A 27,407-nucleotide genomic window follows, 5' to 3' on the forward strand; every position below is an offset into this window, starting at 1 on the left:
GACCACCCTTCAGTGAGGAAATTTTACCCATCTAAACTTCCTCTGGCACAACTTGAGGCTGTTCCCTCTGCTCCTGTTCCCTGGAGCAGAGCCCGACTCCTGGGCTTCCCCTCCTGTCAGGAGTTGTGCAGAGCCACAGAGTCCCCCCCGAGCCTCCTTTTCTCCAGGCTAAGCCTCTTCAGGAGGTAGATGAAGGGAATATCTGGATGTGGAAGCACTGAGGGTGGGTGATAACACTGTTTTAGAAAGTGCCACCACACTCCCTAGCATGAAACTGGGAGGACTCAGTGGATTTAAGGGGTTTTTGTACATTCAGTGCAAAGTTCCTGCTTTCAGCTGGGAGCCAGGTGTGCAGGGTGAGAGCTCTGTTCTGAGCTGTTTGTCCCTGTTGTGACCTCTTTGTCCCTGTCCCTGTGTGTCCCTGCAGCTGAAGGCTCGCTGTGAGGAACTGAAGCTGGATTGGTCAACGCTGTCACTGGAGAACTTGCTGAAAGAGAAGCAGGCCTTGAAGAATCAGATTTCTGAGAAGCAAAAGCACTGTTTGGAGCTACAGGTAGAGAGCAAGAAACAAACACAGTCACCAGTTTGGGGTAGCTCTTGGACAATGGGCCAGTTATGGGTGTTATACTAAATGTGATGGGAAAAGATGAGTCAGGTGCTGCTTTTTATATTTATTCTTTTTTTTATTCCCCCAGAGACTGAGCTTTCTATTAGAGGATTTTAGTAAATAAACATGTGGATAACTTGTAAAAGCAGTAGATACCATGACCTGATTCCTTGGTGATGCTGTGGAAGGAGGAATCATGGTTTATCATTACATAGAATTAAAAATCACAAGCTGATGATTTTTGTGTGTGCTCTGATGTCTCAATTCAGGAATCATAGGGTCCCAGACTGGTTTGGCCTGGAAGAGACCTTAAAGCTCATCTCATTCCACCCCTGCCATGGGCAGGGACAGCTTCCACCATTCCAGGTTACTCCAAGCCCCATCCAACCTGGCCTTGGACACTTCCTGGGGTAGGGTGGGAATCATTTCCCCCTGAGTGAGATTTCTCATAGTGACAAGAAATTAAACTCCTCTGTGTGAAGAGTTTTTCTTTCCCTGTGAGATTGGCTCCAGAGCTTTTCCAGCCTTTTGCTGGATGCCTTGGCATGAGTGACTGTGCAGTACTGAGATACTCCACATTCCCTCTGTAAGTTTGAGATATTTTCCTTTTGGTTTTAAGATCTCAAATATTCTTTCTCAGGGTCTCTGAACCACTCCCCTCACCTGGGCCTTTTGGTCTTAAGCTCAGAGCAGAAATTTTCTCTCAAATATTGAGGTCCCTTGTTCTGCATTATTCCCAGAGGCAGAGACACTTTACTTAAAAGAATTTAGAAGCAAAACTCCATAATGTGGAGTTTTGATAGAATGATAAAATTCATACACTTAATATAGGTTGGTATAGATTGGTTCTACTGTATTTAGATGCTAAGCAAAGAAAAGTATATAATAGAATCATTATTATTAGTTATTATTAATAATATGATTATACACTTAATAATAGAATAACAGAATTTATACACTTAACAATAGAATTATTAAGTGTAGTCTTTAATTTTTGTTTTCCTCTTCATTTAAAGATCAGCATTGTGGAACTCGAGAAGAGTCAGCGGCAGCAGGAGCTGCTGCAGCTCAAGTCCTACACCCCCTCAGAGGAGCCCCTGCCAGTGCAGCTGCACAGCAAAAGCCACCTGAGCCGTGACCCTGAGGCTGAGCAGGGCAGGTTCCAGCTGGAACTGGAGTGCTCCAAGTTCCCCATGCCCCACATGAATGGCATGAGCCCCGAGCTGTCCATGAACGGCCACGCCACCCCCTACGAGCTGCAGCATGCCTTCAGCCGGCCCTCGTCCAAGCAGAACACCCCCCAGTACCCCAACTCCCACCTGGACCAAGACATTGTGCCCTGCACCCCCAACCACAGCAGCAGGCAGAAGGCAGACAAGGTGACCAGCCTGGCCCTCCCTGATTACACCAGGTTCTCCCCTGCTAAAATCGCCCTGCGCAGACACTTGAATCAGGACCACGGAGTCAATGGAAAAGCCACAGCTAATGAGATCCAGAGGTGAGAGGGCTCATAGCAGAATAAATCACATGGATTCCATTTTCTTCATGCTGGAAAAAGCCCCTCATTTGTTGGGAAGGATGAAAGTTTGACAAGAAAGTCTCACAGATATGTGTGCTTAGCAGAAAGATTTTTAAACGTAGAGTCTGATGAAGGGATAGAGATGGAAGCAAGTTTTGATATACAAGAAAAGAAAAGAATTGCTGAGGCAGTCTTACTGGATAACCAAGGAGGCAAAGGGTATGTTAGTTAGAAGGAAGTTTTATGGCCTAGAGCAAAGGATAAACCCACCCCAAACAAGAAGATGTTTTTACCAAGCAGAAAGACAGCACAGGCAAACAAGTCAGCAAAGTTGTAAGTAGAAAAAAGGTCTCAAAATTTTCTACTGCAAGACAACTGAAAAGCAACTTCTACCTTAAACTGTAATGCACTAACTTTTAGTGATAGGAGAACACTAACATGAATATGGTAATTATAGTAGTTATGATAGGCCATAGGTAATAGTTAATGTATAGATTGGTTCTACTGTATGAAGATGCTCAGCAAAGAAAAGTCTATAATGCAATTTAACCAAAAGAAAAGTATGTCATGCAATGTAACCAAAACCAAAGGGTCTCCAGGCCTGCCTGCAGCTGGAGCTGACAGCTGTAGGCACAGCTCTGTCACCCACCACCCTGGACTGCTGTAAACATCTTAGATAGAATAAACTGCATTTTGGGGAGCTGCCTGGAGTCCCACATCCCTCATTTAGGCTCTTACACCTATTTATTCACATAATTCATTTTTATACAGCTTTATACATTTTTATACAGACCTCATGTGTGACTCCAATTGGTCAGTAGTTTTCTTGCCAATTAATTTTAGTAACAAGTTGTTACCCTGCATTAATTGCTCATTCAAACCGTGGTGTGTACGTGCAGGGAAAGTTGTTTGTGAGAGATAGTTTTCATTTTTCTATCTAAAAACAATTTATACTGGTGCTGGTTGTTTCTCACTCAGGAATAGACTGTTTTGTTAACAAACTGCTCACACCAGGATTGCTTTCACATGGGAACTTGCAAAGTGCCAACTTTGCCACTGATTCCAGGAAAGCAGGCCTTTCTTTATAATTTTCCTACCTTACTGCAACAGGTAGTGTTAGTAGCACTGATACTAACATTGGGAAAAGATGTTTTTCAAATTAGAAGTTAATCTGTTTTAAAAAGTTTTATTTCATGAAAACAAGCGATGAGAGCTAACGGGGTAAATAGGGTGGGACAGGAATTGAGTGTGGTATTTCTTGTCACCGGTTTTTGCATCCTGACAATTGTACATTTCTCTTGCAGAGCTGAGCATGTCAAAGAGAATGGCCTTACATACCCAAGCCCTGGAATTGCAAATGGCATCAAGCTGAGTCCTCAGGAAACTCGGCCCTCCTCCCCCGCGGCCTTACCCAGTGCAGGAGAGAAGGTAAAGGGTGTGCAGCTGCTCAGGGCAGGCTGGGAAATGCAGGAATGGCCTGGAAAATGCAGGGTTGGCCACACTGGAAGATGCAGGAATGGCCTGGAAAATGCAGGGTTGGCCAAGCTAGAAAATGCAGGAATGGCCTGGAAAATGCTGGAATGGCCAGGCTGGAAAATGCAGGAATGGCCTGGCTGGAAGATGCAAGAATGGCCTGGAAAATGCAGGGTTGGCCACACTGGAAAATGCAGGAATGGCCTGGAAATGCAGAGTTGCCAGACTGGAAAATGCAGGAATGGTCTGGAAAATGCAGGGTAGCCAGGCTGGAAAATGCAGGGTTGACCAGGCTGGGAAATGCAGGGCTGACCAGGCTGGAAGATGCAGGAATGGCTTGGAAATTGCAGGAATGGCCAGGCTGGGAAATGCAGGAATGGCATGGAAAATGCAGGGTTGGCCAAGCTGGAAAATTCAGGGTTGGCCAGGCTGGAAAATGCAGGAATGGCCAGACTGGAAAATGCAGGAATGGCCAGGCTGGAAAATGCAGGAATGGCCTGGAAAATGCAGGGTTGGCCAAGCTGGAAAATGCAGGAATTCTGCTTTCTGTGGCCAGCTTGGAATGGGAAATGATACAAAATCCAGTGGGTGTGATGCAATAAATCAGAGCTGGTCAGAGAGAGAGAGAGAAAGATGTGCTGTTTTCTGAGCACCAGTAGTGCAGTGGGAATGCTGTTTGATCTGGCACGTGTCTCGAACTGGGAAAGGAGGCTCTTGCACAGTTATAAAAATAAAGAGTAAAAAATATGGTCCATGTAATTGGTGCAGCCATGGAGCACATTGGGGCTCACAGAGCAGCAGGTGCCCTGCAGTAGCAGGTTGCCATGGAAATGCATCTGGCTGCTACAGAGGGCCTCAAGATACAAAATCTGACATCTGAGTGCTTTTCACAGAGCTCCAACAAAACACAAGGAAAATGAGCTTGCCTAGGGCTGCCTTTTCCTGATGCTGGGGGCCAGCAGTGGCCTTAATTTACCCATTAAAATGGGTAAATTTCTGTGCTGTGGGATGGTGCTGTCCCAGGAGCCTGGTGATGCTCCCTGTCTCATGTAGTCATTCCTTAAAAAATTCCTTAAAAAAAAAGGAATGGGGGAATGACACACACAAAGAAACAAGCAGGTTATCATTACCTTAAAAAACCTTTTCAATATCCTGTGTAAGAACTTTGCTTTCTCTTTTGATTTTTACAGGTTTTGAGAGAGAGAAGCTCTGTGAGTAATGGAGAAACTATCACCAGCCTCCCTATCAGTATTCCTCTGAGCACAGTGCAGCCCAATAAACTCCCTGTTAGTATCCCTCTGGCCAGCGTAGTCCTACCTAGCCGTGTTGAGAAGGTGGTGAGTAAGGGATTGTCAACACTTTCCATCCCTAAATAAAATCCCAGGGGTAGGAATGGGGTGCTGTGCCCCAGGATCCTCCTCAGGGTGGCTGCTGGGGGATGATCCTCTTGGATCCTGTGGATTTTTCCTCTCTTTTCTCTGTGGGGTGGAGGGAGGTTCAGCCAGAAAGGAGAGTAAATTAAATACCTCAGGAGAGCCTGGTCTGGAGTGTGTGTCTGGGTGAAAAGCCTGAGAGTTTGTGGCAGAGAATTGCATGTGTCAATTAGTTCTTAGCCCTGCTTTCTGCAGTAATATGAGGGAGAATTCTGTCTCAGTCACCTCAAAGCTGCCTATTCTCCTCACATGTGCAGGGTGAGCTTGAACAGCCCCTTGGGGCTGGCATCCCTCACTGCTCTGTAGCAGAAAGCCTCTGGGGTCATCTCTTTTGGAGATGTGACAAGTCCCTGCCTCTCTGAGTGGAGGAGGAGTTCAAAAAGGCCTGGTCCAGTTTCTCACACCATTTGTCACAGAAGTGCTGCAGCAGAGAGCTGAGAAGCATTTGCTGCTTTTGCTGAGAGCTCTGAGTTAGAATCCATCCATGACTTGTCTTTCTCTCCCATTTTGGGAAAGCTGGAGCTGGTTCACAGTATTGAACCCATTGCATTTTTCCAGCTGAAGACTTCTGGCTTTAGCAGAACCAGAGCCTGCTCAGCTCTGGGTGTCCCTAGGGCAGCGCCAGCCCTGGGTGGCACCTCCCTGTTTGTCACCTCCCAGGCTGCCATTTCACAGGTGTTTCCTCAGAGAATGTCCCAGAGAACATGGCCTGATGCACTTCATGTTCCCTTTGGGGTTGTTTTGGAAGCTTTGTGAGCACAGGACTGAGGATATGATACAACCACAGTGCCCTCTGTGCTGCTGCTGAGCCATTCCTGCTCCTGCAGAGCTCTCCTGAGTGTGAATATCCTGTGATGAGGAGCCTCCCTCTCTGCATGGTGCCTGCTCTGTGTGAGATACTACTGCAGCTTAATTAATCACTCATTTGGGGCTATAACCTGCTGATCCATTCTTTTCTCAAAACAAGCTGAATCTGGGGCACACAGGAAGCAGGGCCCCTTCCCAGGCAGATGTACTAATGCATGTGAATTTGGAGATTTCTGCTGCTGTTTCCTGAAATGCCCTTTTCTCTCCCCAGAGAAGCACACCCAGCCCAGTTCACCAGAGCAGAGACTCATCAACACTTGAAAAGCAGATTGGTGCTAGTTCTCATAATGGCATAAGCAATGCTGCTGGAAACAAGCCTCTGGCTTTGGCTACCTCAGGTAACAGCCTCACCTGTGCTCAGCTGCTCCTGCCTTGGGGCAGCACCCAAACACACCTAGATGAGTTTCCCAAGCACTTCTTGCCAGGTGCTGCAGGCCCTGGAGTGCTGGATAGCTCTGGGTGGGACCAGAAAGTCATGGATGATGCTCTGATGTGCATCTGGCATAAAGGGTTGGATTGATGTGCCTTTACCTGTAAATAAATAATTGCTTCTGTGAGTTCTGTGGGGATCCAAAGATTCCCACTGATTTATAGTATGGCAAACCTGCAGAGTGTCTGCAGCTGGTGACACAGCTGTGTCCTGAGCTGATCTGGCTCTAAAAGTTTTATTTTACACGGTCTTTAAATAGCAGAATGAGGTTATGGAGGTGCCTCGTGAGCAGCTGTAAAGGCACAACAACCTGGGTGGGAGAAGCTCAAATGGGAGAGGATGGGGATCCCTTTAGGTGCAGACATTGCTTCTGACTCCCTCATCCATGGAAATCATGGTCTTTAGCTACCCTGGGAATGTTGTGGGCCAGGAAAAGTAGGTTCTACAGTTGATCCCTCACCAAAGAGTGCTTTTGTTCTCAGTGTTTACCATCCTGAGGGGCTTGGGTTGTTTCAGTATTTGTTTTGCAAAGGGCTTGGCTGCTTTTATCTATAAAGCAAATGAAGTATTTAAAAAACCTTGTTGTAAACCATGTTGTTCCCTTCTGCCCTTTTCATTTAGAGAGCCCAGGCCATCCTAGAACCCTAAACCCATTTATGATACCCTGTGACAAATTCTGAATTCCTGTCACAAGATTCCTCCCTTGTGGGATTTTTCTGCCACTATGTCCTTGAAGGTCCCCTGTCACTCCCTAAGTCCCAGGCTTTTGCTGAATTTGGAGGAGGTGGGCTGTGTGGATGGCAAAGTCCTTCTCTTTTTGGGGAAGGGAAGGACTCAGTCTGGCCATCCATTTCCTTGATGAAAGGAAGGAGTTGAGAGTAGAGGAGCCCTGATTAAAGAGGTGTAATAGTTCAAATAAAGCTGTAACTTGAATTCCATATAAAACTTGGAGGAGCACGTGTTCTGTGGGTACCTCCATATAGCAGGTGAATTTTCCTGAACTGGCAAGAGAGCAGTGGAAGTCCCTAACCCCCAGCTGGCACCTCAGCACCCAGAGAGCCATGTGGAAAAGCAGCCCTGTGTTTTCCATGGAATCCAGGGCCACTGGCTGTCCTCCAGGCAGAGCTGGAATCCCTCCTGGCCCTCCCAGCCCTGTTCTCAGTGACTTCTCTTGCTCAGCCCCAGCAATGATCTATACTTTCCCTCTCAACAGGTTTTTCTTACTCTTCTGGCTCCGTGGCAGTCAATGGAAATCTTACAAACAGCCCAGCCCATCTTAACCATAGTGTTGATCAGGCAGCTCTGGACGACTCTGGGAGTCTCTTTAACTCTGTAGGGTCTCGGAGTTCCACTCCACAACATCCTTTGCTAATGATGAGGAACTCTGGGCAGAACTCCCCTGCTCAGCAGCACTCGAGCCCCCGCTTAGGTGGCCCGGCCCAGAGCCTGGCAGGGGGACTGCAGAGTGCAGAGGCTCAGAAGATCTTTGCCGAAGCAACAAAGGGGGACCCGCAGTGTGATGCAGCCTTTTCAGATGCCGAGAACGAGGCCAAGAGGAGAATCATCTTTACAATCTCTCCTAATACAGGACATGTAAAACAATCCCCTTGCAGCAAGCACAGCCCCGTGGCAGGCAGCTGCCAGGCCCACGGGCAGGACGGGAAGAAGCGGGGCCGGCGGAAGAGATCGAACCCGGGCAGTGCCAGCGGCAACGGCGCTGTCTCCCCGAAACGCAAAGCGCTGCCCTCGCTGGCCGGGCTCTTCACACAGCCCTCGGGGTCACCCCTCAACATCAACTCCATGGTAAGGGCACCAGATGGGCTCTGGGACAGCTCTGGGAGTGGGGAGTGCAGTGTGGGGGGTGGCTGTTACCTGTTCCCTGAAATAGGGGTGTCCTTGAGTCTCATAAACTCTTGAAAATCAAGGTAGCTCAGCCTCCTTAGAAGGCATAAAATCAACAGGCTTTTATGGTAGTGTTGGAAACAAAAAGTGTTGGTTTAGAGGGTGATGTCTGTTCCCTGAAATAGGGGTCTCCTTGAGTCTCATGAACTCTTGGAGATCAAGATATCTCAGCTACCTTAGAAGTCATAAAATCAGCAAGGATGGCTTTTGTGGTAGGGTTGGAAACAAAAAGTGTTTAGAGGGTGGTGGTTGTTACCTGTTCCCTTAAATAATGGGTCTCCTCGAGTCTCATCAGCTCTTGGAGATCAAGGTAGCTCAGCTACCTTAGAAGGAATAAAATCAACAGGATTTGTGGTAGTGTTGGAAAGAAAAAGTGTTGATTTAGAGGGTGGTTGCTGTTACCTGTTCCTTGAAATAGGGGTCTTCTCAAGCCAGGTCTCATGAGCTCTTGGAGATTTATTTCAGACCCAAGATAGCTCAGCTACCTTAGAAGGTATAAAATGAACAGGATGGCTTCTGTGGTAGTGTTGGTTTAGAGGGTGGTTGCTGTTACCTGTTCCCAAAATATGGGTCTCCTCGAGTCTCATTAGGTTTTGGAGATCTATTTCACACTCAATATAGCTCAGCTACCTTAGAAGGCATAAGTTCAACAAGATTTGTGGTAGTGTTGGAAACAAAAGTGTTTAGAGGGTGGTGGCTGTTACCTGTTCTCTGAAATATGGGATATCCCTGAAATATCTCCTTGAGCCAGGTCTCATAAGCTCTTGGAGATCTGTTTAACATTCAACATAGTTCAGCTACCTTAGAAGGCATAAAATCAACAGGATTTGTGGTAGAGTTGGAAACGAAAAGTGTTGGTTTAGAGGGTGGTGGCTGTTACCTGTTCCTTGAAATAGGGGTGTCCTTGAGCCAGGTCTCATAAGCTCTTGGAGATCTATTTTACACCCTAGATAGCTCAGGTACCTTAGAAGGCATAAAATCAGTAGGATGGCTTCTGTGGTAGTGCTGGAAACAACAATTGTTGGTTTAGAGGGTGGTTGCTGTTATCTGTTCCCTCTAATATGGGATATCCCTGAAATATCTCCTCAAGTTTCATAAGCTCTAGGAGATCTGTTTACCATTCAAGATAGCTCAGCTACCTTAGAAGGCATCAAATCAGTGGGATGTCTTCCATCATAGTGTTGGAAAAAACAAGTGTTTAGAGGGTGGTGGCTGTTGCCTGTTCCCTGAAATGTGGGTCTCCTCGAGTCTCATAAGCTCTTGGAGATTTATTTCACACCCAAGAGAGCTCAGGTACTTTAGAAGGCATAAAATCAGCAGGATGGCTTCTATGGTAGTGTTGGAAACAAACAGGTTTTAATAAAAGGCAAAATAACAAAACTCTTTACAGATTAAAACCCAGCCAGGTGCAAGAGGCACTTTGCCCTTGGTAAAGTACTCCACAAATGCCATTATTTCTTTGTTCTCTTCTTTTTTCTGGTAAATTGCTCAGGTGGGCCTTTTTTGGCTTCTGTCCATTTAGCTATCCTTAAGTTTGAGGTGAAATCTCCCAAGTCCTATGAGATGTGTTTTTACCTAATAGAGGAGAGAAATTTCTGGGCTTTTTTCCTTTTTAAGGGGACAAATGAGAGTTTGGTCTCTCTGTCAACAGAGGGCACATTCCTATAGTTCCCCAGTGAACATCTCCTGTGGAAAAGCTGTGTGGGTGAACATTTAGGCAAGGCAGGCAAGTCCACACACACCAAGCTCAGCAAAGAGAGGCAGAAGGGCCTTTTGTGTGCTGTGAAAAACACCTTCATTCTCCTGTGAAAATTTAAGAAGTTTAATAAAGGCAGGGTTTTCAGCTGTGAAAAACACCTTCACTCTGCTGTGAAAGTTTAGGTTTAATAAAGGACAATGGGAGACAAGGACCATGGAGCAAAGGTTTTTACAGCCAGGTGCATCTTGGCACTCAGCCTTAAATACCCTTTTTCTTACACCAGCCTGTTGCATATCCATAGAGTCATATGCATATCAATAACTAGTTTACATATTCCAGGAACTATTTTACATGGCCCCTCCTTGGCTCTGCCTTTTTAGAGCATGCATGTTTCTTGGCTGTGAGTTTGGTTCCTTTTCTTATATCACTTTCAATTTTTGGGCCTTGGTCCACACTTTTTCAGACAGCAGATGCTGATGGCTGGCAGATCTGTACAGGTGTCCTCATGCTGTGTTCATTGGATGTAACCCCATCCAAGCAGGCATTTAAACACAAGCACACTGATATCAGCTATTTAACTATGGTGTCTAAGCTTAATTAATACCAGAAACAAAAACTATATCTTTATAACAAAGATAACATCACACATATAAAATTCATTTTACTTTAACACCACACATATAAAATTCATTTTAATATTAGTGAAAAGCCAATATTATAATATGTATCTATAACATATGGTCAGTTCCAGCAAGGTTTATTTCAGAGTGTTGAAGGGGAACCAGAGACAAAAAACAAAGACAATGTTCTGTGCACAAGGTTTAGTAGGGAAGGCACAGGGGTGGCACAAAGGACTTTGGCTTTCAGGGAAGATGGGGCTGGCCACCAGGGGTACCACAACCAAGGAGGAAACAGAGAAAGAAGAAACTAAAGGAAGTTGAGACTTGTGGGGGAAGGAGCTGGCATGGATCAGTGTTGGGCAAGATTCCATAGGGAAGTGCTTTCTGTCCACCCAGGTGGGGTAAACTCTATGGTAAGACTATGGTAAATCTCTCCAAGGCAAGGCTCTGGGGCTTTCCCTGAGGGGGAAGGAATCAGAGGATTCCACAAGAGATAAGCTCCAGGCTCCCAGGCTGGAGCTGGAATTGCCATGAAGGCTCCTTGCAGCAATTCCTGCCTCTTGTTTTCACTAAGTTGGTGAACAGTTTGTGTGTAAGCAGAACGTCTTCAAAGAGCTCTTTGCTGTCAGAGCATTAAAATTAAAAATAATCTCTTCCCTCATGACAAAGAGCTTGTTTTTGCAGTGAAGTTGATTTTTGAGGCTGTAGATTCAATATTTTGAAAATAGTTTAAGCTAAGATTGACTAAACAGCAGAGGAGTGCCAGAAGCATATGGCATTCTTGCTAATGAAGCCAGCTAGAGAGTTGTGTGCATGTGATCCTGCAGTGGAGTTTGAGAAGGAAAGGTTTATCCCAGGTCGTCATTTCTGATGTCAAACATGAAATCAAAGAATGAAAATTAGCTGTTTTTTCCAAGTTACATTTAAGCTTTCACCTTAAAAAAAGGAGGAGGTGGAAGTCAGCAGCAGCAGTGCTAAACCAGCATCTGTTGGATGTCCCAGAGCAAGTTAAACCTGCATTAAAATCTTTATAAGATGCCTTTCCAAGTATACTCTCATGTGTAACTGCTTTCTTTCCTTTTCACCCAGGTCAATAACATTAACCAGCCCTTAGAAATAACAGCCATTTCCTCTCCTGAAAACTCCCTGAAGAACTCTCCTGTTCCTTACCAGGACAATGACCAGCCCCCAGTGCTGAAAAAAGAGAAGCCCCTCGTTCAGAGCAACGGTGTCCATTACTCCCCCCTGACATCGGATGACGAGCAGGGCTCTGAGGATGAGCACAATAGCAGCAGGTGAATGCACAGGCACAGTTTCAGGATAAGGTTTCTCTTAGGGCTGATAACGCTGCTCTCAGCAGCAGGGGTGTGTTTAAAGCCTCTTTGTTCTCCTTGCTTAAAGGCCCATCCCATTATGCCAAACCTCTTATGTGGCTGAAGCTGTGAACAGGGGAGGTATTCAGGCAGTAGAATGTGGGAAGCTGCTGTTGCTGCCGCTGTGTTTGCAAAGCTGGCAGGGTCTGGCCTTGGAGATAACTGCTGGAGAAATGACTGAGAGATGGAGGAGGCTGAGGGGAGGCTCCTCGGGGGCTGCAGCTCCTCCCCAGGGCAGGCACAGGGGCAGGGGCTGAGCTCTGCTCTGGCACAGGGACAGGAGCCCAGCAAGGGCTGCAGCTGTGCCAGGCCTTGGCATGGAGCTCAGGGCAAGGTTCTGCCCCCCGAGGCTGCTGGGCACTGCCCAGGCTGCCCAGGGAATGGTGCCAAGGCTGCCAGAGCTGCAGGAGCTCCCAGGGCTGCTCAGGGTGGGGGTGTTGGGGTGGCTGTGCAGGGACAGGGGCTGGGATCAATGATCCCTGAGGGTCCCTTCCAACTCAAGATATTCTGGGATTTATTCCCTCAACCAGTGGGGCCAGGATTTCCCAGCTCATTTTCCCATTCTGGCAGCTCTGGGATTTCTGTTTGCTCTGCTTATCCAGGAAGGTGCTGCTGGCAGCCCCCAAACCTGCCTGGTTTGCCCCTCTCCTCCCCTCAATTCATCAGGAATCAGGAGGGGGCTCAGCCTTGGCATGACAGGAGCCCAGGAGGGCCCTGGCACAGGGTGCCCAGAGCAGCTGTGGATCCCTGGCAGTGCCCAAGGCCAGGCTGGACAGGGCTGGGAGCAGCCTGGGACAGTGCAAGGTGTCCCTGCCATGGCAGGAGTGGCACTGGATGAACTTTTAAGGTCCCTCCCAGCCCAAACCATCCTATGGTTCTGTGGAAAATAACCACTACAGTAAAGTGGTTCTACTTCTTGTTTTGAAACAAAACAACAAGTTCTCTGAACATGCACTAATCCTGTCAAAGAGCAGTAATTCTGTAATAGCTCCTGCCTCAAGTTTGTGTTGGGTTTTTGGATGCTTATAAATTCCTTTAGTGACACAAAACTGTGGGACTGAGTTGTATTTTACACTCTCTCATCTGATAAGACCTGATCGTGAGGAGTATAGATTGTGAGGGGAAATGTGCAACAGAAGGTTTCCTATAGGTGCAATAACCTTTCTATTTTTCCACTAGAATTGAGAGGAAAATTGCAACAATATCATTGGAAAGCAAATCTCCACAGAAGACTGTTGAAAATGGTACGTGTGAGGAATGGGAATGGTTTGTGGCAAGGGCTGGGCCTGGGATGGGTGAAGCTGACAGTCACTGGGATGTTTCTGCTGCTGGACCAAGTGCCATTCTTAATCATCATTTAGCCAGGTGGCTGCTAATTAGAGATTTTGGGTCACTTCTTTCTGTAGTCAAAGGTCAGCAAAGATCTGACAAGTTTTTGCACTGACTCAGGGTTTGAGAAGGGATCTGTAGCACAAATATAGGGGGAAAACGCGAGCAGTATTCTCAAACTTTTCCAGAATGTTAAACTGAATTTTAAGGACTTTTAGGTGACTTCAGAAATATTTCTGCCTTTGGTTCAGAAATTGAATTAAAGACTGATAAAAGGTGGGTTTTGAAGGATAAAAAAGTGGATGCTGCCCAGAGAAAGGTCTGGATCACCAGGAGCAGCTGGGGGAGCTCAGCCTGGAGAAAAGGAGGCACAGGGAGTCCTCACTCTCTACAACTCCCTGACAGGAGGGTGCAGCAAAGGGAATGAGGCTCTGCTCCAATGAAACAAGGGACAGGACAGGGGAAAATGGCCTCAAGCTGTGCCAGGAGAAGTTTAGATTGGATATTGTGAGAATTTCTTCACTAAAAGGGTGGTCAGGCATTGGAAGGGGCCACCCAGGGGACTGGTAGAGTCACCATCCCTGGAAGTGTTCAGAATACCAATGGATGGGGCACTTGGGGACATGGTTTAGTGATGGACATGGTGGTGGGGCTGGTTGATGATTGGACTTGATGATCTTAAAGGACTCTGTGATTCTATAAACCCCATTCTCAAGGGGCAGATTGAGTGAATGCTGTTTATTGACATTTCTAAACCTTCCCCCCCCATTTAGGTGGCAGCATATCGGGGAGGAAACAAGCACAAAGCAACGAGAACATGAACAGCAGCAAATGGAAATCGACTTTTTCACCGATATCTGACATCAACCTGACCAAAACCACCGACAGCCCCTTGCAGGCCGTGTCAGCTCTGAGCCAGAACTCCCTGTTTGCCTTCAGGCCTCCCTCCGAGGACGGGCTGCCCATGGACACCAAGGTGCCAGGACACCCCAGGAAGAGCCTGGCAGTGCCCTCGGACGGGCTGAGCCCTGGCACAAACCCCCCCAATGGCTTCAGCTACAACGGGGGCCTGTCCTCCGAGCTGGGCCTGCACGGCTTCATGGACGGCGCCGCTCTCCCTCACAAAGCTGGCGATGGCTCCAACTGCTCCCTGGGCTTCCCCTCGCAGCGAGGCAAGGACCTGGGGGTGTCAGACACCAACCTGTTCCTGAACAAGAGGCAGCTGGAAGCTCTGGGCACCAAGGGAGAAGAGCTGAGCCGGCCGGGGGCGAAGGGCAAGGAGCTGGGCGAGCTGAGCGCCCGAGCCGGGGGGGCTGTGGAGAAAAACTCAGTGCAGCACAACGGGAAGGTCGGCAAGGGAAGGGACCGAGACGTGGAGTTTAAAAACGGCCACAACCTTTTCATTTCTGCTGCTGTTTCGTCTGGTGGCCTTCTGAATGGTAAAAGCCTTTCTACTGCTGTTTCCTCAGCAGGGAACCCAGCGCCGTCTGTCCCGACGCACCATCCCTTCCTCAACACTCTGACCACTGGATCACAGTTCCCCCTCGGCCCCATGGCCTTGCAAGCAAACCTCAACTCGGTGACAAATTCCTCAGTATTGCAGTCCTTATTTAATTCAATGCCAGCTGCTGCCAGTCTGGTCCACGTGTCATCAGCTGCAACCAGACTGACTAATTCTCACACTATGGGGAACTTCTCTCCTGGGGTTACAGGTGGAACAGTTGGAGGTAGGCAGAACTCTTTCTCTGGTATAAGACAGGGCCTAAAGGAAAATCTGACACTGCCTCTCCAGGGGTGAAAGCCTTTCATTTCTACAGGATGCCAAGCAGATCTGTCCCACATAACCAGTCTCCTCTCTCTCTCTTTCTCTCTCTTGGAATTGCTAGGATGATTTCAGTTCCCTACAGTGAAATCTCATGAGCTTTGTCTGCTAGATGAGCTTGTTGTACCACCTTAATGAAACAATACACCCACACTTTGTGATTGATTATGTTTGCTTGTTCAGATGTTGCTGTGTTGGAACCAACTTAGGTCTGCCTGCAGGTAACAGATTTGACTTGTCCTGGTACCATGTTAAGGACCTCTAAGTTGTCAACTTGAGTAAAGGTTGAGTTTAGGCCTTGAATGGATTTAGCATGATCCAGGAGGAGCAGAACATCAGAGGAGCTGGTGTTGGGAGTTCTGTAGCATTCTGGCCCTTGAATGGACATGAAGAGCATTTCTTGGCCAGGAAGGGCAATGCCATATGCACCTTGCACTTCTGGGATTCTGCACAGGCTTGGCTTCTGTGGCCCACACCGGGGACAAGCTGGCAGGACCAGAAGATAGGCTGGACCTGCCATCTCTAAGTGTCTAGGGCAGTTTTTCTGACCTGTCCATAATCATTCAGGCACCATGTCGGGAAATCCTAACTCTCACATCTCTCAGCACGTAGATTTGCTGGAATTACACCTCCCCTCTGCTGCCCTGTAAGTGGGGGAGCAGGAGGGTGGGGAGGGAAGAGCAGCACTTTGAGTCTTCAGATAAGCAACTCTAAAGATCACTTCTAATCTCATCAAAACTCTGCCTGTGTGGTATAGAAGTGACAGTTCTTGGGTCTGACCATTTTTCCTCGTGGCCTTTAGAGGTTGGCAGTAGGAAAGGTAAGTGGAACCTTTTGTACCTCCTGGCCTGCACCATTATCTCCTCATTGCTTGCTGCCTTCTCACGCTGCACATTTTTGTATGGGGCTGTGACTTATTATAATTTTGCTTTTGTTTGTTTGTTTATTTTCCTTTTTTTTTGTTTTGTTTTGTTTCTCTTGTCACTTGAGACTGTACAAAGGCCATCTGTTGAAGCTGAGTTTTTCTCTCCTGTTTGCAGGTATTTTTAACCATGCGGTGCCTTCTGCCTCCTCTCCTCATCAGTTTGGAGCCAGTTTCAGCAGCAGTGCTGTCTCTAGCAGCACCGTGCTAAGCTTAAACCCTCTGCAGGCTGTTGCCAGCACCTCATCCTCATCCTTCCCACCCTCTTCCTCTAATTTAGTAACATCTAGTGAGACTAGACCTGCTCAGCACCTCAACAGAGCTCCAGTGCAATCTGTCTTCCACCCCCCTCCACCTCCTCCTAACGTGTCCTTGCCTCCCCCTCCTCCTTTACTCGCTTCTAACTCCGAGCCTGCTCTCCTGCAGAACCTGCCCTCCATCCCTCCTGGCGAGACGTTCCTGCCCTCCTCCTCCTCCTCCTCTTCCTCTGTCCAGTCTAACTCTTCTTTGTCTCTCAAACTGGCTTCTCTCCAGCACAAACCCTCCCGCCCCTCCTTTACCGTGCACCACCCGCCCCTGCCCCGCGTGCTCCCGCAGCCCAACGCCGCTGGCACGGCCGCTATGTGGGTGACCCTTGGCATGCAGCCTCCTTATGCTTCGCACCTTTCGGGGGTTAAGCCACGATAAAGAGCTTGCTTAGCTAACAGTTCTTGTTTTGTAAGGTAAGGCCAGACACAAAACCAGAGGAGTTTGCGGGCGAGATGCTCACTTGACGCTTCTTCCTTTGCAGAGAGAGAGAGAGAGAGGTCGGGGCTGGGCTGCGTGAAACAGGAACATCTGAAACGGGGAAAATGTGCCCTCAAATGGGGGAGAGAAACCTCTGAAATGGGGAGAGGAATCTCTAACATGTGGGGATTGAAATCTCTAACATGTCCAGATTGAAATCTCCAAAGTGTGCGGATTGAAATCTCTAAAATGTGGGGAGCGAATCAGCTGGTGGCAGAGGATGGGGAAAATGAGCCCTAAAATGGGGGAGAGAAACCTCTGAAATGGGGGAGAGAAACCTCTGAAATGGGGAGAGGAATCTCTAAAGTGTGGGGATTAAAATCTCTAAAATGTGGGGATTGAAATCTCTAAAATGGGGATTGGAATCTCTAAAATGCGGGATTGAAATCTCTAAAGTGTGGGGATTAAAATCTCTAAAATGTGGGGATTGAAATCTCTAAAATGTGAGGATTGAAATCTCTAAAATGGGGATTGAAACCTCTGAAATGGGGATTTGAAATCTCTAAAATGTGAGGATTGGAATCTCTAAAATGTGGGGATTGAAATCTCTAAAATGGGGATTGGAATCTCTAAAATGTGGGGATTGAAATCCCTAAAATGTGGTGATTGAAATCTCTAAAATATGGTGCTTGAAAACCAAAATGTGGGGATTGAAATCTCTGTGAAATGTCCGGATTGAAATCTCTAAAATGTGAGGATTGCAATCTCTAAAATGTGAGGATTGAAATCTCTAAAATGTGAGGATTGAAATCTCTAAAATGGGGATTGGAATCTCTAAAATGTGGGGATTGAAATCTCTAAAATGTGGGGATTGGAATCTCTAAAATGTGGGCAGCAAATCAGAGGATGGTGGCAGAGGATGGGAAGTGTTGGTGCTCTCTGTTCTGGGAGTCAGGATTTCTCGACAAAAAGTGCTCACAGGGGTAACTCTGCTCTGGCTCAGGGTTATGTTCAGGCTGAGGTCTCTTCATAGGAAGAGAAAATGTTCTTTCTGGAGGTAGCCACAGGAGGAAATGTCTATTTTTCATGTGATTTTATACAGTTTTTGGAAGTGGGTGTTGCCCATCTGATCCCCCTCCCCTCTTGCACAGCCTGTTTATCCCAAACCAGTCCTTGTCTGTAGCACTGAGGTGCTCAGAGGTGCCTCTTTGTGACTCTGTGTGACAATGTGGTGGTCAGTAAAAACTGCCAGTCAACAACAGCTGCTCTAAATGGTCATAAAGTCAACATTCTCTGGGTTTTAAGCTTCAGCTTTGCTTGGAGAGCAAATTCCCTGGGCCTGCAGTGCAGTCAGTGTCCCTGCATCACTGGAAACACAAGCACAGGTAGCAGAGAGGGGCTGTGACTCCCCTGTCACTTCCCTGTGCTGGACTTGCTGCCAGGGCCAGCAGGAACAGCCCCAGCAGATGTTTTATTTTTGCTCACAAGCCCTGGGAGCACAGGGAATGTGCAGGGGGCAGTGGGCTCCACTCTCCACAAAGGCTGGAGGAGCTTCTGGAGGCTGTGTGCATTTCTCCTGCAGCAGGTATTGATTGAACTGTCTCCAGAATAAACTGTACCACCACAGAGCTGGGTCCTGTGGTCAATGCAAACACTCTGTGGCAATCCTGCTGTACCAAACTCGTGCTTGCCAAGTGCATCCAAGTGTGCCCAGCCCCAGAGCTGGCTCCCTGCTTTCCTTGTAGGTCTGTGATGTTGTTGCTGTCCACTGGTACCAAAGCTACAAACGTGGTTGAATACACTTTGCTGCTTTATAAAACTCGATTACAACCCACCTGAGAGAGCCTCTGTGCATTGTGTGTAGTGTTTTCCTCATCAAATTCCTCCTCAGACACCACAAAACCCCTGGTTAGGCTTTTGGGAGGCACGTAAGTATTGCCAGGTCCTTCCCTGCAGGAAAGGGAGGCTGAGGAAAGGATTTGTGTGCCAGCAGAGAGGTGGGCATGGAAAAAAACCCCAAACAGAGAGAGGATGGGGATGGAGGAAGATGGGGATGATGAGGAGGGTCTCTATTGGAATTACCTGGAACTGAGACCATGCTGGACTAGGATCCATCAGGTGTGACAGTCTCTGTCACTGGAAAATACTGAAAATAAGAGGCAAAGCACAAAAGGGACTGGTAGAAAAATATCTGGGTGTCAAAGGTGGGTTATGGAGCACAGGAGCAGAACTGATGGTGCCTGAGGTGGTTGTGATCCCAAGCCCTGTGACTTGAAGCCAAGGGATTTGAGCATTGCCCTTGATTTCAGTGGGAACAGAAATGGGTTCAGAAGTGGAACCAGGAATTGGGGACTGAAATCTGCTTTGCTTCTGTGCTGGGAGAGCTGGGCCTGCTCACCTGGACAGGAGAAGGCTCCAGGGACACCTCAGAGCCCCTTTTGGGGCCTGAAGGGGCTCCAGGAGAGCTGCAGAGGGACTGGGGACAAGGCCTGCAGGGACAGCACACAGGGAATGGCTCCCACTGCCAGAGGGCAGGGCTGGGTGGGAGATTGGGAATCAGGAATTGTGGAATCCATCCCTGGAATGGATTTCCCAGAGCAGCTGTGGCTGCCCCTGGATCCCTGGCAGTGCCCAAGGCCAGGCTGGGCAGGGCTGGGAGCAGCCTGGGACAGTGGGAGGTGTCCCTGCCATGGCAGGGCTGGCACTGGATGGGCTCTGAGGTCCCTCCCAACCCATGTCCCTCCCCCACAATAATAACAAAAAAAAAGCAGATTAACTTACTATAAAAAGGTGAAATACTGAGGGGGAAAATACCTTTTTTACTCTTTTTCCCCTCACTTGATTTCAGTCCCATAGGACAGAGTTCAACACAGCTTGAAAAACTTCAGCATTTGGAGGGGCCTCACATCCCTTGGAACATCCATCCCTTCCTCTAATGGGGATTGGGCCAAGATTTGCTTCATCTGAGGAGGTCTTGGAGCAATGTAGGAATGACTGACACATCTAACAACACAGCAGATTTTTGCCTTTTATTTAGATGAGTCTCTTCCTCTCCTCCTGTTGTGCAGGTAACTAGGATTTCTACCTCAACCCAATGTGACCTATGCAAGGACAACGTGGACCAACTTCACTCGGCTTCCACTGAAAGGTGCTCACCTGGCCTGTGCAGGGGTTTCTACTCTTACTACTGGACAAAATAAAAACTATAAAAAAAAGACCTAAACAACAGAGCAAACATTTACTGTGAATCTGACTAAAAAAAAAGGAAAAAAAAGGAAAAAAAGGCAAAAAAAAAAATAAGGCAAAAGAAATGCTTAAAGCTCCAGTTTGTATTGTTGATAGTTTAGATAAAGTATTTATCTTTTTTTTAAAGTGAAAACAATTTTGACTTATTTTATTCCACCTAGATTCATAAATACAAGTTATTATTATTAAATTCTCTGAATACTAAAGGACTGGCACACCAGCAGAGATGTAAAAGAGCCTCCTCGGTGCTATTTTGTCCGTCAGAACTGTGCCTCTGGTTTGAATCCTTGGTGCTGATTTCAGGGGGTTGACCAATGCCAAACCCAGTTTTTAAAGGTCTGCAGATTATTTATTCCCCTGCCTGTGTTCATATCCCAAACTCCTCTTGGTTGGCAGCCAGGGCTGACAGAGGAAGGAATTTGAGCCAGGCCCTTTTTACCTGGGTGGGTTTTAATTGAGTTTGTGACTAACGAGGGCTCTGTGGAGCAGCCTGGGCAGGCACAGCTGGAACAGGAGGAATCCAAGTCCTGCCCCATCCCAACTCCTTCCCTGGGCCATCTGGTGGTGCTGGGGTCACTGTGAATTTTGGTAGCTGGTCTGGTAACGCTTTTTGGGGCTGGCCTTGGTGTTTGAGCAGGTTCTGGTGCTTTGCCAGCTCTGGGAAGGTTGAACATTGTGTTTGTGTCCTGCTGCAGGCTGCAGACTTTGCTCAGCTCGTTGTTCTTTCCTTCCAAGCACAACAGGTTTCCTTGGTAGGGATTTGATACTTGACAAGGTGCATTTTGCTTTTGTGTTCCTTTGCTTTTCAGTAGGTTTTTGAATGGTAGTTCACAAAAACACCCTGAGCTGAGCCTGTGCTGTCCCTGTCCCCCTGCGTCGTGACTCGGTGCCGTGTGTGCAGGAAGGGCTGATTTTATAGAGCTGTGCTGAAAACTTCTGAGTTTTTATGCTTTATTTCCTTTGGTTTTAGTTTGTACAATGCACAATGAACCTGTAAAAAACTTATTTATTCAAGTGCACAAAGTGAGGAGGAGAAGGAGGATCCATTGAAGTAGAAATCAGCCTGGTCTGAGTTCAGGCCGGGCCAAGCACCAATTAACAATATCACAGTAGAAAGGGGATTGCAACAGCAAAATGGCTGGAAAAAAATCACATTCAGGCTTTGGAAAACACTTCCCTGGTGCTCAGAGGGGCAGCACTGGCTTTAAATCCCCTCTAATGATCCCTGGTGGGTCTCTTACTGCAGCATCAGGCACTGCAGGAGCCCCTTGGAGCCCCCCAGGGTCACAGAGCTGCTCTGGATTTGGGGTCAGTGGGGTCCCTGTGCCCTCCTGGGCTCTGGATTTGGGGTCAGTGAGGTCCCTGTGCCCTCCTGGGCTCTGGATTTGGGGTCAGTGAGGTCCCTGTGCCCTCCTGTGCTCTGGATTTGGGGTCAGTGGGGTCCCTGTGCCCTCCTGGGCTCTCGTGGTGCCCAGCAGGGTTGGGGGTGCTGGAGGGGCTCAGGGGCTGCAGCAGCTCCTCCCTCTGCAGGTTCAGCTCTGAGCCTCACCCTGGGCACTCTTGGGGAAGGTTTAGGACCAGGTGCAGTCTTAGGGAAGGTTTAGGACCAGGTTCAGTTGTCCTGTGGGTTCCTGGCTGTGTCTTCCATGGCAGCCTCTGTGCAGCCTCTGGCTCTGGCTTTGCCTCCTTATCCTCTGCCCTGGGAGTTGGGGGCATTTTGGAGTTTCTGCTTTGTGTCCTGCTGAGGGTCTGGCAGCTCGAGGAGAGCCTGGGGAAGGGCAGGAATGCTCAGAGGGTGAGAGGAACATCAGTAGCTTCTCGTAGGAGCCAAACACAGTGAATGTCCTGGAATCCAGGAGCACAGTAACCCAGGTGTTGTGCAGCTGGGAGTTGGGCAGCTCCAGCTTCTGCCCCAGCACCCAGCAGAGTGCTGGGGCCTCTGGAGACTGCAAATGAGTGATTGCTGGAGGGGCAGCAGCCTTAATTAATTTCCTAATTACCTCTCCCCCATGGTTTATATCTCTGGTGAAAGAGAGAGAGGAGGAAATTCAAGTAGAAGCTTTTCATCCTTTCCTGCAGAGGGACCAGGATTTGGTGTCATTTGGAGCTCTTGTGCTTCCCTTCACCTCCAACCACAGAGATCCTGGAAGAAAACTCAGCTGCCATCCCTGTCCTGGCTTGGGCGGTGCCCAGGGCACTGCCAGGATTGTGTTGGAGGAGGAACCAGCCCAGAGATGCCATGGAAAACAGGCCTGTGTCACTGTGTCACCTGTGTCACCCGTGTCACCCGTGTCACCCTCCCTGCTTGCTGAGGAGGGACAGATCCTTTGGGAGTGATGTGCTCTGCATCATCAGAGCTGTCAGAGCTCAGGGTGGCCTGGCCACTGTCACCTCCCAGCTGGACTCACTGATCTGACAGATCTTTTCCAACCTGAACCATTCTGTGATTCCAGGAGCCTTTGGAGCCCTGGGTGAGGAGTTTGTCCCCTGCTCTTTGCTGGGTGCTGTGGGAAAGCAAAGCCTGGCTGTGCCTCAGTGTCCCCTCTGTCACCCAGGGCAGGGCAGCCTCAGGAATGGCAGCACAGCCCCTGGAGCTCAGCACAGCTGGCACTGAGCCTCTGCCACCCCCAGGAGCTTTGGCTCTGTGACTCTCCAGATGTCACCCAGGAAGGGGAGCAGAGCCAGGAGTGAATCTTTGGGGTTCCTGCAAAGGATCCAGTCTGCCTGAGCCTCATCTTCCCCCTGCCTGTGCTGGCATCCTCCCCCAGTGCCTGCTGCCACCTCAGTGCCCTCTGTGCCCACTCTGGGGGTTCTGGAGCTGCCCAGCCTTGCTGGTGTCCCCAGGCCCTGCCCTGTGGCTGTTCCTGGCTGTGATTCCCAGGTTGTGCTTCCAGCTGGGCCCTGCTCAGCACTGAGGGGAGCCCAGGGGGCACTTTGGGGTTGGTGCCTGAGCTCTGGCTGAGCTGGGAGATGTTCTTGCCAAGAGATTCCTGGTTTTGTCTTCCCCCTCCCTGACCTTTCATTGCTTTGCCATGATCTGGGGCAAGCTCTGCTTAAAATCTTGGACTCACAGAACATCCTGAGTTGGAAGAGACCTGGAGGCTCATCAAGTCCAGCTCCTGGCCAGTCTCTCACTGCTCTGTCTGCACTTTGGGAAGAGCTCTCACCTGCCTGGATCCATGTGGCCACAGCTGTGACCCCACTGCTGCAACCCTGAGCCAGGAGCTGAAACCTGTTTGCAATAATTGAAGATTTTTGGAGCAATCAAAGCCAAACAGTTCCAACAAAGAGAATTTCTCCTGCTGGGGCTGGGTCCAGTCCTTGTGGGGCTGTCACAATTCCCCCTCCTCCAGGCCCCTGCTGCCAGCAAAGGACTCGCCAGGAAGCAAAATCACATCTTGGAGCAAATCTGCCCCAAAAAACTGGAACTTCCTGAGTGCTGTGCTGAGGAAAACCTGTCCCTGCTGCTGAATGTCAGCCTTGAGGAACAAGAATTCTGTGGGCTCTTCCTTTCCTGGGCTTTTGCCACCTCTGGCTCTCCAGGCCCAGTCCCCTGGGAGCCCCAGTGCTGGGAGGGCTCCAAGGTCGCTGCACCTAAATTTGGGATGTGCTGCAGATGAGAAATTCAGCAGCAATTCTTCTGGGGACACCCAGCAGCTGGAATTGCTGAGGGGAAGCATTGCTGAGGATGGGGAGCTGGATCTGAGCTGGTGCAGGGGACAGAGGGAGTGGAGCTGTCCCTCCATCCCCTCCAGGCTTGGCACAAACGGGGCTGTTCCCTGCAGGATCAGTCTGGAGCATCTCCACCTCCCTGCAGCTGTGGCTGCAATGGCAGAGACGAGGGAAAGCAGCTTTTGGGGGAGTGCAGCTCATCCTCACTGTCCTGGCATCTCCAGCTCCTTCTGATCATCAGGCATTTGTGTCTCCTCAACCACACAGATCAGAAATTCTTGTGCTTCCATCTCTTTACCTTCCTTGCTGTTGGCAGCACTTTATCTTCCAGTGCAGGCTCTGTGCTCCCTCTGCTCCTGGCTGGGCTCTGGGCTCAGCCTGGCACAAGAAATGGGATTTCCCCTCATTGCTAGGATCAAACTGAGCTTGGAGGGTCTGTCTGGGATCAGTCCCTGAGGTCCAGGCAGGAAGGTGACATCCCTTGCTCATGAATGGATTTACTCATCTCTTCTTGAATCCAGAGATTGCAAATCCCCAGGACTGGTCACTCCTTAGTGTGAAACTCGCCCAGCTCTGGGTCACACTCAGTTCAGCTGAGTCACTTTCTCCTTTCTTGAGTCAAATTTAATCCTTGAGGAGTTCATTTGAGCAATTGCAGCCTGGGAGGGGAGAGGTTTCCAGTCTGCTCAGCTCTTCCATCCCACCAGGGAACCTGTCCAAATTATTGCTGCAGGGCTGCTTGGGGCTGTGTCCCTGCCCTCACCCTGGGGACAGATTTCCTTCTGACACATCTGCTGGGGTCACTTCAACCTTCTTTGGCTTCTTAAATGACTTTATTGGTGCTTTCCAATCTTCCCGAACTGTTCTGATTCTGTTCAGACACATCTGGGAGGAGATTGGTGAGAGCCTCACCCGCCTCACTGCAGCTCCTGCACCCTCACCCATCTCTGGGTGCCACAGCTCAGGTGCTCCCCAGCTCGATGAATTCACTGCCTGTGCTCACTGATCTCAGCCCAGCCCAGGACCTGGATCCTCCTGCTCTGCTGGGCTGCCCCTTCCAGGGCCTTTCCTGTGGCCACGGGCAGGCAGCCCTGGTTTGGTTCTCTCTGGGCTTTGGTTCTTGCTGGGGTTGTGTGTTCGGCATCTGCCACCATGGATTTTTTTCCACTTGGAAGAGAGTCCAGGTGCCAGGGGGTGGTGACAGGGACAGTCCCAGTCCCAGCAGTGCAGAGCTGCTGGGGACACCCAGCCCTGGCTCAGGAAGGGGACAGGAGGGCACAGTCAGTGCTTCCAGCTCCTCTGGGTCCCTTCAGGGCCCACTTTGGCATTGGGGATCTGTGTCCCCTGTGCCCCCTGTGCCCCCTGTGCCCAGGGATGCTCTGGCTCCCCTGCCCTGCTCCAGCTCCTCCTGATGGGACTCCCAGTGCTGGGAGCTGCTCTCAGGCTGTTGTTGATGGGGATCCCCTCCCTGCTCAGCCCTCCCTGGGCCTTTCCTGCCCCCCTGAGCCCTGGGGTCACCTGCAGGGCCTGCCCAGGGTCCCTGTCCCCTGGAGCTGCCATCCCCAGGTCTGGGGTTCTGTCACTGGTGCTGGGGCGGCTTTGCTTGGTCACATCCTGTGTGACCCCTTTGATTTTGGTGCTGGAATTCTCCCTCTGCCCCAGGCCCTGGAAACTTGAGGGGTCTCTGTGGGTTTTGTCCTGGATAACTCCACCCTGGAACGATCCCAACTCCCGTGGAAAATTCTGATTTTCTTGTTTTGCCTGAGCCCAAAGCACAGAGGGGATTCAGGGCTGGGAGCAGGGGAGGGCCTTGGACAGGGCTGTGGACCCAAAAAGCTTTTGGGGAGCAGAAACTTCACAGTGTTTTTGTGAACTATCTTTGCAGCACTGAGGAAAAATCACAGGAATTGGAGTTTTGGGAGTACAGATGTGCAGTCAGTGTATGAATATTTGAAGTCTTACTGGTTTTAAAGGTTTATTTTCTTGCTCCATTTCCATTTTCCGCTCCATTTGCGGGTCAGGTTTTCACTAAAAGCTGTTTCAAAATGTTGTTGTGCCATATTTTATTTATCCTTCTACATTATAAATATATAAATATATATTTAGACTGAATATTGCATTGAAAGATGCTGTTATTGGGAACTTCAGGGTTTAAACCCAAGACAAAAAAAAAAAAAAAATTGGGAAATAATTCTCCAGTGTTTTTACTGTTTGGGATCCTCTTCTTGAAGAGGTTCCTTGAGTTCTTTATGGTGTAAAAACAAACTCTCATCTGAAAATTCCAAGTTTGACGATGCTAACCCTGAAGTTCTCAGGTTTGTGATCCTTTGGCTTTCTCAAGGTACATCTGGTTGCTTTTCTGGTGCAGTCAAATAATATTTTTTAAAAGGTTTTGTCTCTGGAGTTATTGAGGAAAAGGTGGAATGGGTTGATCCATCCTGCTTGGCTTTTTAACCTATTAATCTTTGAAGTGATCGATTTCCAATTAAAACCCAAATTTAGGTCTCTGTTCTACTTAAACTTCTTAGGAGTGAGAGCCTGCCCTCGCTGAGTGGGACTTGGATGGGGAAAGCAGTAGATGATGAGGTTGCTGTTGCTCAGGAATTGATTAGTAAACTTTTAACTACTAATAAAAATCCATTTTTCAATGGATTTTTAGAAAAACCCATTTTCTTAGGACAGTGATATGGGATGTTTCCTAGTGAATAGGAATTAGTTTATATAGTTTAGCCTATTAAACTGAATTATTTAAAATTCAAACTTCCCCTAATTTATCTTTTTGTTTTTGTTTTTGTTTTTTGGTTGGTTTGTTTTTGATTTTTTTTTTTTATACTGGTAAGTTGTTCTGTCATTCCTTTCATTCCTGCCTAGCAGTAGTGTGAATTCTGGTGTGTATATATGTATGTATAATATATATATTTCCACCCAGCCTTTCTAATTCTCCACAATGTAAGAGTTAGTTTTTGCTCCCCTCCCTCCACTTAATTTCTTGTGTCTCCCTTGATTTGTAATTGAAATGATGCTTTGAAGTTTTGTCTTTATATTAAAGTGTCTGTATTTTAATACACCGAGCTCGTGTGGACTTTCACTGCCTCAGAGAGTCAGGAGGGAAATGGGATTTGGGGTTTGGGGGCACAGAGGGATTTGGGGTTTGTGGGGGCACAGAGGGATTTGGGGTTTTGTGGGCACAGAGGGATTTGGGGTTTTGTGGGGGCTCAGAGGGATTTGGGGTTTTTGAGGGGGCACAGAGGGATTTGGGGTTTTTGGGGGCACAGAGGGATTTGGGGTTTTTGAGGGGGCACAGAGGGATTTGGGGGTTTGGGGGCACAGAGGGATTTGGGGTTTTTGAGGGGGCACAGAGGGATTTGGGGTTTTGGGGGCACAGAGGGATTTGGGGTTTTTGGGGGCTCAGAGGGATCTGGGTTTTTTGATGGGGCACAGAGGGATTTGGGGTTTTTGGGGGGGCTCAGAGGGATTTGGGGTTTTGGGGGCACAGAGGGATTTGGGGTTTTGTGGGGGCACAGAGGGATTTGGGGTTTTTGAGGGGGCACAGAGGGATCCCTGAACCAGGCAGCACCTTCAGCTTTGGGGTTTGGGGATCCCATTGAGGGTTTGGGGATCCTGTGCTGGCACTGGGGAGGGACAGCAGGGCCTGGGACAGCTCTGGGGCCATCAAGGGACATTGAGGGGCTGGGGGTGTCCAGGGCAGGAAATGGGGCTGGGGAAGGGTCTGGAGCCCCAGGAGAGGCTGAGGGAGCTGGGAAGGG

At 48.7% G+C, this 27,407-nt stretch overlaps 1 protein-coding gene across 4 annotated transcripts in view; it reads left to right on the plus strand.

Annotated features, from left to right (window-relative positions):
* Positions 1 to 26,711, plus strand: part of DOT1L (DOT1 like histone lysine methyltransferase) — a 93,145-nt gene extending 66,434 nt beyond the window's left edge. Inside the window, exons 19-29 of one of the 4 annotated variants that reach the window (XM_059489490.1) lie at positions 428 to 553; positions 1,624 to 2,105; positions 3,431 to 3,554; positions 4,790 to 4,936; positions 6,111 to 6,237; positions 7,543 to 8,132; positions 11,640 to 11,845; positions 13,103 to 13,167; positions 14,026 to 14,979; positions 15,832 to 15,894; positions 19,791 to 26,711. In XM_059489490.1, the coding sequence (XP_059345473.1) occupies positions 428 to 553; positions 1,624 to 2,105; positions 3,431 to 3,554; positions 4,790 to 4,936; positions 6,111 to 6,237; positions 7,543 to 8,132; positions 11,640 to 11,845; positions 13,103 to 13,167; positions 14,026 to 14,979; positions 15,832 to 15,894; positions 19,791 to 19,798 (2,892 nt within the window). In that variant the 3' untranslated portion in view covers positions 19,799 to 26,711. Of the gene's footprint in view, positions 1 to 427; positions 554 to 1,623; positions 2,106 to 3,430; positions 3,555 to 4,789; positions 4,937 to 6,110; positions 6,238 to 7,542; positions 8,133 to 11,639; positions 11,846 to 13,102; positions 13,168 to 14,025; positions 14,980 to 15,831; positions 15,895 to 16,114; positions 17,131 to 19,790 lie in introns of those variants that run through there. The other 3 variants (XM_059489491.1, XM_059489492.1, XM_059489489.1) reach the window with 3 other exon arrangements.
* The last annotated feature ends 696 nt before the right edge of the window (positions 26,712 to 27,407 follow it).

The sequence above is a fragment of the Ammospiza nelsoni genome, chromosome 27 (assembly GCF_027579445.1).
Source record: "Ammospiza nelsoni isolate bAmmNel1 chromosome 27, bAmmNel1.pri, whole genome shotgun sequence".
Taxonomy (NCBI): domain Eukaryota; kingdom Metazoa; phylum Chordata; class Aves; order Passeriformes; family Passerellidae; genus Ammospiza; species Ammospiza nelsoni.